This window comes from Petaurus breviceps, unplaced genomic scaffold, assembly GCF_028583685.1.
Source record: "Petaurus breviceps papuanus isolate PSGF00001 unplaced genomic scaffold, PetGlider_PUasm1.0 90977, whole genome shotgun sequence".
Taxonomy (NCBI): Eukaryota; Metazoa; Chordata; class Mammalia; order Diprotodontia; family Petauridae; genus Petaurus; species Petaurus breviceps.
This window is the reverse complement of record NW_027187391.1, coordinates 6045868-6060670: the sequence shown is the minus strand read 5'-3', so window position 1 is coordinate 6060670 and position 14803 is coordinate 6045868. Positions and strand designations below refer to the sequence as shown.

The following is a 14803-nucleotide window of genomic DNA, read 5'->3' as shown; positions in this document are numbered from 1 at the left end:
TCTATCTATTCTATGTGTTCTATCCACTGTGCCACCTAGATGCCCACAAGAAGCCTTAGCAGTTCTCTACTGTTTCTAGGATAAAATACAAACTCCTCTGTTTGACATTTAAGGCTATTCACAATCTGACTCTCAACAAGCCGTCAGGATTGATTTCACATCACTTTCTATGAACTCTATGTTCTGGCCAAACTAGAACTGTTCTCTAACTTAGCATTCCACCTCCTACCTCCAGGCTTTTGCACAGGCTACATCTCCCCATGCTACAAACATTTCCACTCCTCACCTCTGACTCTTGGAATCCCTAGTGCCCTTCAAATCTTAATTCGATGATATTTCAATTTTTCTTTGCATTTCCACAGCCTAACACATACTAGGACAATTGAATCAGATACATGTCATAATACTGAAATTTTAAAATAATATGGATAGATCTAATCCTAAATCTAAGAACTCTGGTTGTCTCCAAGTCCTCTCAGACTAGAAATTTATCATCAGCTTTTCTTTTTTCCAATATGCCCTAAACTAGGAATATTCTTAACATGAGGAGTGACTTCTTTTTTCCAAGATTTTTATAACTATTTCAATATAATTGTATTCCTTTGTAATTCTATGTACTTTTAACTGTACTTTGAAATAATTAATTTCCTTTGTAATTCAAAGAACTTTATGTTATAAATCAAAAATCACTCTTTTAAGAAGGGGTACAAAATGCCTGAGAAATCCATTAGTTTTTTTTTTAAGTTTGTTAAGAATTCCTACCCTAGTTTTAGCTCCAAAATAATAAAAGAAATGCATTAAAATAACATGTTAATATCTACAAAACTAACCATACCTTTAATGAACATGTGCAGACAGGTTCTCTATTAAGTCTAATTCCAAAAATCCATATTCAGAAAATGGTTCAGTTATTATACTTTTAACAAAGCAGCAAGGCAACTTTATCTACTAAAATATGAGTTTGTAATTCCTGGCTGTCATTCAAATCTGATACACAGGACACTATTTGCTTCAAGGTTAAATGAAGCAATTTAACATATACAAGACAAACTGCTAGTACTCATTCAAGACAGATATAGCTTACACAAGATATCTAATGAGTTGTTAGACTTCCAGAGATGATACAATTTCCTATGTTTCTGTATGTTTTCATAGATTAAAAGAATTTTGAAGATGGGAATGCCTAATCTATTTATATTCCCCTTTTACAACTTTAGAAATCAAAACTCAACTGAAAAAGTGATGGAACTGAAAGCCAGTTTCAAGATCCTACACCAGTACACTTGTGCCTTTACTATACAATATGTGTGTATGTATTGATCTAAGTCTTGGTGATTCAAATAACTTGTTAAGATCAATATTTTAAAAGTGAAAGGTTAAGACCTTTTAAAGATATCCTATTTAGGCAAGATCTTTCTAATAGTTAGTCATGTTTCTTATTAAATAGATATTGTATTATTAAACACTAACGTACATTACAAACAGAATACATACTCATTTTTCTTAAAGGCAATGGGATAAAAAGACCTGCTTTTAAAATCAGTGTCTGTTTTTAACTAGGGGCTTCAAAATGAGCCAAATGCCCATAATCTCGAAGGAAGAAAATATATTTTTGAATCTGAGGGGCCCAAATACTACTCTATTTTATAGGGTTAATTCAGGAGCAAAATATCACAAAAATTAAGTTTTTCATTTCACATATGTACGCAAAATACAAACTGATCTAGTTTTCTTTCAATTCATCAAGGGCCTTTTAATAGGAAAAGGAAGGGATGGGGGGGGGGGGCGGGTCAAGAGTAGAATTTTAAGTTTCTACCTGTTCTAATAACTTTAATTCTTCTCTTCTCCCAGCTGCCCAACGTCTTGCAACCAAAATTATAACTATACAATTCTTTCTACTAAAATCCTTTCACTGGCAGAACACATATAGTATATAGCAAATTATAATTCAATTTGACTCACGTATTTTAGCACATAGTAGGTACCAGGCACTCACTGGGCTTTAAGCTGGTGGTACCACGACAAAAATTAAGGTGTCCTTACCTTCGGGAAGCTTAATAGGGACAAAACATGTACACATATAACACAAAGTAAATACTATTACTTAAAAACTTAAAAGTTTTATAAGACTATTCTGCTGCTCCTAAACTACGCCCATGAAACGAACCTTTACCTCTTCCTTTTGCCCACTTAAAAGTATGATACCAACCACAGGCACCTGCTGCCCCCCTTCCCCGGTAGGGAGCTAGAAAAATTCAATCTGCTGATCCCCAGCCCTTCCATGGATACGGTATCGTTTTCCTCTTGCCTATGGCAGGCAGGTAGGAGAGCCGGCGCTCCAGGATTGCAGGGGCCTCCCCAGCCACCCACCCCGGCCCGGCGGACCCGAACCCGGCAGAATCATTCCGGGAAGGGAGAGGGCACACTTACCTGTAAGACCACCTCGTTGGGGAGCTGCGCGGCCCGGAACAGCTCCACCACCCTCCCGTTGGACGCTACCTTCTTGGTGCTCTCGATGTCGCAGTAGGAGAAGAGATCGGAGTAGTATTTCTGCTCCGCATCGCTCAGTGTTAATCCCTCCATCTTCTTCCCCACCCCACCCCCTCCCTCGCTCCTCGCCGCCGCCCCGCCCCGCGACCCCGGGGCGGCGGGGCCTCGGGCCCGGCTTCCCTCCGGAACCCCTCGAACTCAGTCACGGGGAGACGGAGCGTGGGCCGGGCGCCAGGCAGCCCCCCTACACCGCCGCCCTAGCCCGGCTCACAGGCAGGCAGGCACGCACACCGGGTCCGGTCTGGCCGGAGCCCCCGTCTTCCCCTCCCCTCTCTCCGCCGCCGCGGCCGCCGCTGGCCGGGACACAAGCAACAGGGCTGGAGAAGAACAGGAGGCTCCGCGTGCGCCGCCGGCGCTCCCACCTTCCGAGGAAGAGGCTCCTTCTCGCCCCGATCCGGGGCCGGCTGGGAGGCGCAAGGCCCAGGCTCCGGCTCGGGCTCCGGCACCTACAGCGGCGCCGCGAGGCGAAGGCGACCTCTCCGAGCCTCCGCCTTCGCCGCGGGTTCGAGCCGCCCCCTCTACTACCCTCCCCCCTGCTCCCCACTCGACTTCCCGCCTAGCTTCCTCTTCCGCCCACCCTTTCGAGGTCAACCCCCGCGAAGAGCGGCTGCGCCCCGGAGAAAGTTATGGGGCTTTTAAGCTAAAGTTTCAGGGGGCGCCTGGCTGAGTGCGGCTGCCGCTCCGCCTCCCTCCGCCGCCATTTACTGCGCTCCAGCCACACCGCGGACGTGCCCGCACTAACACTGACAGCGGCCGCAGCGGCGGCGGCAGCGCCAGACCCGGATGTGAGGCCGAAGGCGAGCAAGCGCGAGGGGGTGGGGGGGTGGGGGGAGAGAGGGAGAAAGAGAGAGAGGAGAGAAAGAGAGAAACCCCCAGCAGAGACTCGTGCCTTTCCCGGGAGAGGAAGACAGGGACAGCGCCCTCTGCTGGTGGGCGCTCCCCAAGGCCGGAGAGAAGCCCAACGCGGCAGCGTCCCGCCCCCTATGCGCAGCCCAGCCTTAGGAAAATGTCAAAAACTGTTTTCCTCTGTAGGGGTCCACCGTGCCTGGCATGCTCTCCTTCCTCCACTCCAACTACTGACCTCGGCTTCCTTTAAGTCCCAAGTAAAATCTCACCTCCTACAGGAAGCCTTCCCTGTCAATTATTTCTTATTTATAATATGTATAGCTTGCTTTGTATGTATTTGTTTGCATGTTGTCTTCCCCGTTCAATTCTAAGTTCCTGAAGACAGGGATTATCTTTTGCCTTTTTTTTTAATATCCCTAGCATTTAGTACACATAAATAGTAAGTGGTTAATAAATGTTTAATGAATTAAATTGATGACAGGTGTAAGGACATCTGTATTATTATTATTATTATTAATATTGGTATTGGTAACTTACATTGCCCAAGTGGTTACTATTTATTACTTATTATATAAAAACTATAAGTTTTTAAATAGCCAAGCTTGACGTTGGTGTAACACTTTTAGGTTTTAAAACATTCACATTAATGACTACAGGGATGCCATTTTACCCTCCCAATCTCCCTGGGAAGTAGGGAAGTTCTGTTATTCCTATCTTTTCCTTTTTCACATTGAGAACTGAATGCCCAGGGATGCCATTTCCATCATTCCAGACCTCTAACTTTGGACAAGTACATATATATATATATATTTGGACAAAAGTTGAGGATCCTGGGTGGTTGATTGTCACTCAAACCCACTCAAACTGTGTGAAGATATCCCAAAACTTTAAGAAGATGAAGCAGTTCTCAATGGTTCCATCTCAATAATTGGTTTTAGACTAAATGTGATCTTTGGAACTGGAATGACAGTACCCAGAAATCCTGTTTAGGTTGCCTAAAGTAACTTGATAACACTGTAGGGGTTTATCTATAAAGTAACATCAAGCTAGTTCACATGAGAAGATTAGAGCAAGTGTGACATTGCAGTAAAGCCCTTGAGAAGGGACCCAGGAGAGAGGAAGAAAGGAGAAGCTTCAGCTTCGGTCTCTATCTAGATCACTCATTTTGAAGGGAGGACCTTTCGAGCTTCCCAGGGTCCATAATATTTTGGACTTCTCATCCATGTCCTAACACTATCTCCTGGGACATTAGTAACAAGATGTAATTTAGGGAGGGCATTTTCACTGTTTCACCAGAAGCTTGGCAAAGAAGTGACACAATTCATAAGAACTTCTTAAGTATCACAAAATGGAAGAAAAGTTCTTCAAGAAACCAGTTTTGGGTGGCTAGGTGGTACAGTGAACAGAGCACCAGCCCTGGAGTTAGGAGGACCTGAGTTCAAATATGACCTCAGACACTTAACACAAAAACTAGCCGGGTGACCTTGGGCAAGTCACTTAACCCCAATTGCCCTCCAAAAAGCAAAAAAAAAAAAGAAAAGAAACCATGAGTTTGCCACATGTACTTTCTGAGTTGGAGTCTACTTTCGCCTGGACTCTTGTGTACTGGTGGGAAAATATGTCATCAAATGGCTTTCTACCAACTGTTGTTAACTGAACTAAGTAAATAATCCTTTCTAAAAGCTACTTGATGATTATTGACTAAATGATACCAATTGATAATCATTCTGGGAAGTATGAACACCAGAATGGGGGCTTGAGTTGAGAGTACTAAACAGACTCCCCCAACACCTTCAAGTTATATACATAGATTCCTGCAGGGATCATAGTAACCACTCTTCTGGGATCTGACTCCTCAGTGTAAGTGTGAGTTGGGATAGATAGCATGGTCTATCTACCTGTAAAATGAAGGAGGTTGGACTAAATAGATGATCTCTGAGATCTCTTACAGGTTTAGATCTATAATCTTATGGTCCTAATCAGTACTAGTTAGGTATTCCCTGACGTTTAAGTTCAGTGTAAAGGCTAAGGAGTCTAGTGAAATGGAAAAAAGTTGGATTTGAAATTAAAAGACCTGGGTTCAAATGTTACTGTGTCCCAACTGCTCTGTGTTTCAGCATTCTTATCTCAAAAATAAGGAGATTGGATGAGATGAAATTTTAATTCCTTTCCAATTCTACATCTATGACCCTATAAAGACCTTCACAAAACAGACAACAAAGTAACTACCAACCAGAGGGACCATGAGTTGGCGGGAGGCTACAGCAGATCTTTCTGTCCCATCTGGAGGGAAAAATTCTGCATAGCTTGCCAGGCAAATAACTGATTTTTTTTAGTATAAATTGACTACCATCCCCAGATTTAGATTCCATAGTAACATTTGCCCTATTATAGATTAGACTGGAAGTATGAGATGATATTTTTTATTCATTATGATCTCATGTTATACAGACATATCATTATTCCTAAGAATTGAAGAATTCAAGCATCTTCTAATAAATATTTCCAAGACAATTATTGTCATATGTTTTTTTGTATCACTCCATACTGAATCCACATCCTAATTTCCTTTAGGTATACACTCCTCTCCCAATCCTCTGATATGCTCATTACTGCCATCCCTTTGATGTCAGATATCACTGAAGATAAACTGAAATTCTTTCTTGAAGAACTTGTTTATGAATCCTCACAAATACCTGAACACTTCAACATCAACAGCAACTGTTTATCTGAGAATCAATAGTTTGCTGAGTGGTGTAAAGGTGAAACTAATTTGGTATATATAAATATTTATATAACTCAAATTATGCTATTTCTTCTGTCCTGTGTCTTAATCTGAAAACAATCTCTTCTGGAAACCTGCAGAATTCAAGGTATATGCTGTTTGATTTTACATTTCTTTTTATATATCAGTCTACAATTTTGAAAACACTTTTCCCACAATGGCCCTATAATACTGGTAAGGATTGTTATTATCATTTTTTTCGGGTGAGGAAGTAAGGCTGAACAGAATTGTTATTTGCCCACAGTCAAAGCACTAGTTCCTTGCTCAGTCCAGGATACCATATCATCTCCTTTACATCTCATTTAAAATAGCTAGCATTTAGATAATGTTTAAATTAATCATCACAAGAACTGTATAATGTAAGTGCTATTATTATCCGCATTTTACAGATGAATGTTGTTGTTCATTCTTTGTTTTCAAAGAGGAACAATGACATCATGGGGTGCATAAATTGGATTTAAGTGAGTCAGAGTTACATAAAATGAACAGCCTTACTCTCTCTTCTATAGTCATTGAACTAACAGTGGCAAGATGAAAGTCAAGATGACTGGTGATGGTCTGGGAAGCAGTGGATGACCTTGGTCAAGTCTTTGAGGTCTAACCAAGCTCTATGTGCTCCACAGTGCCTGCCTCAGCTGCCTTTGTGACTCATTGGTGTCATCTGCCTATTCCACCAAAAGAAAACTTCACATGCTTGAGGCAGATATCCCCCATCTCAGTGAAGGGTTTCAGGCTTGTCAGTTACCCTCAACCTGATTACCTCATCTGGCAAGACAGGTGTGGCCACTGCACATGCTACAGCTTTTTAGAGCCACAGGTGAAAGGAAACTGAGGCTGAGAGGTTAAAGTGACTTACCCAGACTTACCTAGAGTCATACAACTAGTAAGTGTGAGGCAGAATCTTCCTGACTCCAAGTCCAGTACTCGATCCATTGTCCCGCCTACATCATACAATAAATTAGCATTTTACATAACATATGAGTTGGAACTTTGCCAAGTCTAAAGGCTTGCTTGACCACACTAAAATTTGTAGAGGGGGGAAATATAGTTTAACTAAACAATCTCTTCATTATCTAATCTGACTGACCAGATGGGTGTCAGCAGCCTTTCCACCCTCCTATCAATTCAATTCAACTTCATAACTGTTTATTCTTCAAGTAATGAATTACAAAGCATTTGTTAAATACCCACTGTTTGCCGGGCATTGTACTAAGCACTGGGGACACACAGCAAAAATGATCTAGTCCCTATATGCAAAGTGTACATTATAATAGGGGAGATAACACATACATATATAAGTATGCACAGAATATATACAAAGTAATTTTGGGAGGGAGGGCACTGATAGTGGGGGATAAGCACATGCTTCATACAAAGTGCTTTGCTAGGTACTGAGGGAGATAGATGCATTGTTTAAATAAACCATAGGTCCTGCCTTCATGGAGGTTAATTAATTAATAGGAGACATTATTGCCATGTTACTGACCTATTAGTAAGCACCTACCTCAAGGTGTTGTTGTGAGGAAGAAATTAGATAAGCTAGGTAAAGTTTATAGCAGCTCTGCAAAAGTGAGTTACGCTTAGATATCATAAGTAAATTAGAAGAACATGGAACATTACCTATAAGATTTATGGATAAAAAAATTTATGAATAAACAAGAATTAGAGAGCATTTTGAGATGAAAATTGGATGATTTTGATTACATTAAATTAAAAAGGTTTTACACAAACAAAACCAATGCAGCCAAGATTAGAAAGCAGAAAATTGGGGGAATTTTTTTACAGTTTCTCAGATAAAGGTCTCATCTCAAATATATAAAGAACTTTGTCAATTTTATAAGAATATGAGTAATTCCCTAATTGATAAATGATCAAAGGATATGAACAGACAGTTTTTGGATGAAGAAACCAAAACTATCATTATTTATTAGAGAAAATGCAAAATAAAAAACTTTGAGATACCATCGCACACCTATCAGATTGGCTAAAATAATAGAAAGGGAAAATGACAAATGTTTGAAAGGATGTCGAAAAATTGGGATACTAATACACTGTTGGTAGAACTGTGAACTGATTAACCATTTTGGAGAGCAATCTGGAATTATACCCAAAGAGTTATAAAACTGTGTATTCATTTTGAACCAGCAATACTACTATTAGGTCTGTTTCCCAAGGTGATCAGGGGAAAAGGAAAAGAATATGCTCAAAAATATTTATAGCAGCTCTCTTTGTGATAGCAAAGAACTGGAAATTGAGGGGATGCCAATCAATTGGGGAATGGCTGAATAAATTGTGGTATATGATTGTTACAGAATACTACTGTGATGTAAGAAATGATGAGCAAGCTGATTTCAGAAAAACATGGAAAGACTTGCATGAAATAAAGAAGAATGAAATGAGCAGAAAGAAAACTATATACAGTAACAGCAGTATTGTTCAAAGAGTAACTGTGAGATGAAGCATCTTAAAGAGAAATCCAGGTTTCCAGGCACACTAAAGGAATGTAAAAGAACCATATTGGGGGTAAAGAGGAGTTTGTTAATAATAGAATAGGGGTTCCAGAGGGTATGATAGAAAGGAAATCATAGGACTGAGCTTGTGGGAAGAGATAACAAGGAAAAGGGGTTTTCACTTTGGTAAATAGAGAGTCTGGAATGTAGAGGTTGGGGAAGCAAGAGGAAGAAATGTGTTAGCCATGGGGCTAGGGAAGGGGAAATATCAAGTATAGGAAAACTAGACAGTGGTGGTAAGAGCAGAAAGGATGTCCTATGGTGAAAAAGGACCTCAACAATTGCCATTTCCTCAGTTGCTATCTCCAGATGTAATCCCCTAATCACATAGAGTAAGTGACAAGTAGACTGATGGGTATGAGAGGATGGGAAGATCTATGGCTTTCTACTTTCATAACATTGATTTTTATTTCCAGTTCTGTCATTACTAACCACCCCCAAAATACAACTAGTTAAATGCAGCCACTTAAATTTAGAGCCTCATAAAATGTTCTGATATCAAATTACCTAATGGATTATACCAGTATAGTAATAAAAAAAGATTCCTTTTTGTCTTTTATTAGTAACTGTACATTTGATTTATTTTCCAAAAATACAAAGGTTATTTTCTGTGGTTTGGGAATGCTAAAGATTGATAGGGAAGCATTAAACTGTGGCTTGACCTTAACTACTATGATACTTTCTGTAACATCTGGTCTCTAAAGGTTTAGATAAAAAAATCAGGCTTTCAACATTTCCTAGTGTATGACACTGAGCAAGTCACTTAACTTCTATATGTTTCAGTTTCCTCACCAGTAACATAGGGATAATAATGACACCCACTTTATAGGGTTGTTGTGAGGATCAAATGAGATAGTAGTTGTAAAATATCTGGCACATGGTAAGTGCTATATAAATGTTAGTTACATTATGATGATGATGATTTATTTTCATTTCTTAAAATTTTGTGACTACACAAATTCTCCTTCCTCACTTTGAGGAATAAAATGAATCAGTATTACTTGTTATAGAATATATACATGCAAACATATGTTTATACACAGCTATATTAAAAATGAAGGCCTTTTCCCCCTTGGTAGATGCTTAGGTATTGGGAGTTTATTCCCCAATCCTCCTATGTTAGGATTCCTATTTAGAATCCCAGAGGTTGGAAAAAAAATCCATAAATACCTCATATCACTTGAGAGAATAATCCAAGATCATTCTTCTGGTGCTTAACAGATAATAGGCATATATCTTGAGATGATTGTCTCTTGCTTTTTACTTTCTCCCCTAAACACAACTGAGAAAATCTCTCTATCCTAGCTATAATCACTTCCTAGTTAAAGTATTTTTCTGGGTCTGGACAACTCTATAGCATCTAGTATCATAAAAAAGATACTCTATGCCCCCCCCCCTTGTTAGCTAATCATGAATAAATCAGAAACCATCTCAGTTCCATAGTCTCATCCCCCTCAGCTAATTACTGTACTCAAAGATCCCAAAACTTAGATCTGGAAGCCAAGATAGCAGATAACTCATCACTTTCCACTAATGACTATCCTGGAACTCCCTAAAAGGAGGGAGCATCTCTAACACACATTACAGATGACTTTTTCCTATACAAAAAGGGAAAACTATCACACCACCCTAATCTGAAGAATTGCCACACTATATCACCACTCATGATGCAGACTGGAGACCTGTAACACCTTACTCCCACCTTCAGTATGTGTAAGGATCATCTTTTAGTAAATGTCTTTTGGACACATAAGTCTTAGGAGGGGAATACCTAACCTTTTCCCTATGAAAGACTTCTGAGGGATACCACCCCCCCTCTTCTGTGGCAGCTGGTTTGACACTTTCACTTCACCTTTGTTGGCAATAAAGCAAAGAGTCCTTCCAACAATGGTCCTCCAAACCCTCCATGGGAAGGAATTATACAGTGATCAGGGTGCTGAACTGGCAGCAATGTGGAAGTGCCAACCACTGTTACCTTGAGGTAAGCAATGGGCTGCAGTGGGCCTGCCTTTTGCCACTGCACAATGCTCACTCTTCTGCAACTGTTGCTAGGGACCTAGCCACTGACTGTCCACTGCTTTCCACTGCCTTTACCTATGTTTCTGCACCTAAACAGAATCTGTTCCTCACTCCCTGCTTTGCCTCTGTGCCATTTCTGCATAACTACCACTTTGAAGGTCTAAGCTCTTCTGTCCTATTCTGGAAGAGATTGTTGCTGTAGGCATGACCACCATTGTCTTGTAACTGCTGGGACTTGACTCCACCCCATTATGGCATGCCAGGATCTTCCAGTGTTGGTGGGTACTGTTACTTAGGGGCTCTGACTCTACCCATGAAGCAAAACAAAAATCAACATAGCCAGGGACTATTCTAGGCCAGAATACATGTATTCTATTCTCCATGTACAAATAGCTATTTCTTTTCATGTTAGGGAAATGCCCATGGGGCCTAGGTTCTGTGCTTTTCTAGGGTCCCTTAACTGAATCACCAGAGAGAAAATTATAGTTCACAGTTCAGCATGAGAGTGGGAACTAGTTAAACAGATGTAGCAGCCCTGCCCATTGTCAGCTAATAAAATTGGGTATCATTGGCACATTTGCCCATATCTCTAAAATGTCTCTGGGATCCTGGAAAGACTTTAGCATTGTTCTTTAAAGTACCTCCCCCAATGACTAGCATAAAAGCATCACAACAAAATCCTTGTGGCAAAACTGTACTAGATCTCTCAAATTCCAAATTAAAAAGCAAACAAAACTCAGTTTATTCATCATAGTTGTCAGATAACCATAAAATTCTGCCTTGGTTTTTATTCTCTCACTGTTAGGGGCCTTCCTGCCATCCTTTGATGGCTCACTATATCATATATATTACAGTTCTGAAAAATGCTAATTCAACTGCATTGTCATTTCCAAAAAGCCATTCAAAACCAATCAGTTTATACAAACACAATACCCTTAAGCATAAGAGGGGCATTTTGCAGGAGGTCTCCCCAAGCGGCAATTGGGTGATAATGACCATTAGTGATTTTTTTTTTAAAAAGCATCAAGGCTTAGCAAGGGAAGAACACAACTGGTTCTTCCACATTTGTTCTTTTCTAATGAGGGGGCAATCTTTCCTTATCCAAAAAAATCCCCCTCCAGGCTTTTGTGAGGCTCAACTGAGTTCTGGAAAAGATTCTCTAGTAGATCTTCAAGGAGACTTAAATTACAAGGTTAGAAATCCCAACAAAGCTGGAGGGTCTAAAACACAGTTGACCATATTTATCTTCCAGATGAATTTTTAGGACACAGAACATACTCACATTGTTCACTTCTTGCTGAAAGGCCACAGGCAGCTTAACTTTCTAATCTCTAAGGAGTCTGGAGTGCCTGACAGTAAGAACCCACCACTTCTAGAGGCATCACTAGGCTAATCTGAACTCCTCTTCTTCTGCACTGCTCATCCTCCCACTTCAAGGAGATCATTATGTTCCAGTACTTCGATATTAAGCCAATTGTTCTTGGCTGGGTCTGACTCAAGCAAGTTCCCTGACAGTTTAGGTTCAACACTGGGAACAAAATAAGATTCTCCTAAGTCATTCAACATTTAACAAAATGACATTTACTTAACCATAGCAGGGGAACAAGATTAGGCATTGAGGACTGTTTGAGTTAATTCAGCCAAGTGGAACTCCCTTGCCTAAGAGGGTCCCTGGAGCTCTTCTTGGCTATTGGTACTCAGGTGAGGAAGAGATGGTACCCAAAGTCTGAATCTTTAGTCTCCTGAGACAACAAATTCTTGGGGAATATCTCAGCACCTTTTAAGGAAAAGAAATTTATCATTTGGGGAGGGAAGAAGGGCAGGGTTAGGATAGTGCCCCTACCACAAAGGGATAATTCCCCAATTGACTTTTTAATGCTTCACCATACTAATATATAATAAGTACAACATCAGAAATAAGTAAACAGGAAAAATGAGACAATCTGTGTGATTAGACTCAGAACATTTTTGGGCACCCATCTTCTAGTTTTCTAACTCAACTTCACTTACATTTTGAACCATTTGGAGTGGCAGGCCATAAGTCTTCTCAGTGACTTAACACAAGGTCTTTTTTGAGGCACAAGCAGCATCCTTTCCTGTATATTCCTAGGCGTAGCTATTTCAAAACTGATGTCTTGAGAAATCTATTTTTAAAGGTATGTCCTACAAAGTGGGGTTGCAAATTTGAAAGTGTAGGAATTTGTGTGAAAGTAACAGCAAATAACAGTTTATTAATGTCAGGTACAGAGTCACAGCTAGGAAAGGGCGAACAATGATATGCCTCAGGGTGGTTAAGTTTAGTGGGTACTGACAGAACTTGGAGTCCTCCAGAAGCTGTGGCTGACAAGTGTAGTTAGTTAAAATAGGAACCTACCAGAGGGCAGGTTCTTTTTGTGTCTCATTTTGCCTCTCCCTACTCCTGGGACCAGCTGAGAGGATGCTTCCTGTCAATTACTACAGGCACAGTCTGTGGTATTCGTTTTAGCATAAAAATTGCTGGTTATGGCTCTGGTTAAATACGTGTATCAATTTTAAAAGGATGCATATTTACTTATATAGTAGTTGTCTTCAGGCACATTCTTAAATCATTTTGACTTAAATAATATATATATATATATACTATATTATAATATTTATTTTTATGCCATTAAATTAGAACTAGGCTGGCTACTGCTCCCCTCAGGATTTTAGGGTAGTAACCCTAAAGGACTATCTTTCTGATATTCATTATGAGCCTTTATCCTGTGTGTTCACCATAATATCAATTGCCAGTTAATATCTCCCCAGTCTCAATGTGGCCAGTTGATCTCTCCTTAACATAATTTAACCAATTAATATCATTTAACTAATTCCTTTTTATAAAGGAATGTTTACTGAGAAAGTATAATAAGGACAGAAGCACAAAACTGTCCCAAACTAAAAGCAAACTTTCCTTTACCTCCTCAGTTCCTCAGGAAAGTGGACTCAAATTCAAAGTCATTGCTGCTAAACTAAAATTCTCTTCTGACCCCAGCAAGGTAATTTCTGGGGGAGGCATAATCGATGGATGTCACTCTAGTTTTCAGGGCATGGTACTTCAGCTTCCAGGCTGATTCCCTTCTGGGCTGGTTCCTCTCCAAACTCAGTTGCTATGGCCACCTGTAGACTCTGCTATGAATTCCAATTGCTCAACCTCTATTGACTCTTCTGAGATATCAAACCTTAAAATGTCATAATTTGTTATGTTCCATCTTTGATGTTCATTCACCTAAGATCAGAGAAGAATGTACACAACAGAGACCGAAACAGAGGAAGCACCATGTTTTCATAGCCACATAGTGATAGGATAGGGAAAATAGGCAGCTACTAGCATCAGACCATCGCTATCATTGCTACTATCTCTTCTTCCACCTTGTGGCTTACAAGTTTCTTAAATCTCATCACTCGAAACCTGCCAGGGAGCAGAGTGCATTATGAGGTAGACATCAATTTGATCCTTTCGTATGCCCATTCAGTTCTGGGTCAATAATCAAATAAAAAAGGCTTTTATCACCACTCAGTAAGCTTCCAGGAAACAGTTGGGTTATCTTTTCAGGGAGGGGAAGGTACTCTTCATCATACAATTTCAGAAGCAGGTTCAATAAATCTCTACATAGATATGCAAAAGGAAAAGCATATTACACAGGGTCCTAGGGACTGGTCCTTCGTTGTCCAGTCCCTCCATTGTATAAAAAAATCATTTGAGGATGTATTCTTCTTGACCTGTCACACTTACCTCCTTTTATTAAAAGCGCACACACATAAAAAAATCATCAAAGATTTTAGAAGACCTAACACAGAAACAATGGCAAAATCAGCCTTTCCTATAAATAACTCCTTTATATCTTTAAAAAATATAAAATGCTGAACATGGAGGTCTTCAATTATTAAGGATAAATGTGATACCTCTGTATAACTAATATAAACGGATTTTGTATAACATGCTGAATCCAATATTATTAGTACTTATTTATTTTAGAAGCAACTTTGGAAGCTGCAATAATACAGACTATAATAAGTTGTTGGTGACAATGAGGTAACTGAATTGAACTCCTAGCCCAGCTTACTATGATAA

The 14803-nt window shown here is 39.9% G+C and overlaps 1 protein-coding gene across 11 annotated transcripts in view; it reads right to left on the bottom strand.

Annotated features, from left to right (window-relative positions):
* The window catches only part of REPS1 (RALBP1 associated Eps domain containing 1), a 99922-nt gene extending 97288 nt beyond the window's left edge, over positions 1–2634 (bottom strand). For 7 of the 11 annotated variants that reach the window (XM_069077229.1, XM_069077232.1, XM_069077231.1 and 4 more), the window contains exon 1: positions 2431–2632. In XM_069077229.1, the coding sequence (XP_068933330.1) occupies positions 2431–2583 (153 nt within the window). In that variant the 5' untranslated portion in view covers positions 2584–2632. Of the gene's footprint in view, positions 1–2430 lie in introns of all 11 variants that reach the window. The other 4 variants (XM_069077235.1, XM_069077236.1, XM_069077240.1 and 1 more) reach the window with 2 other exon arrangements.
* Positions 2635–14803: the final 12169 nt, after the last annotated feature.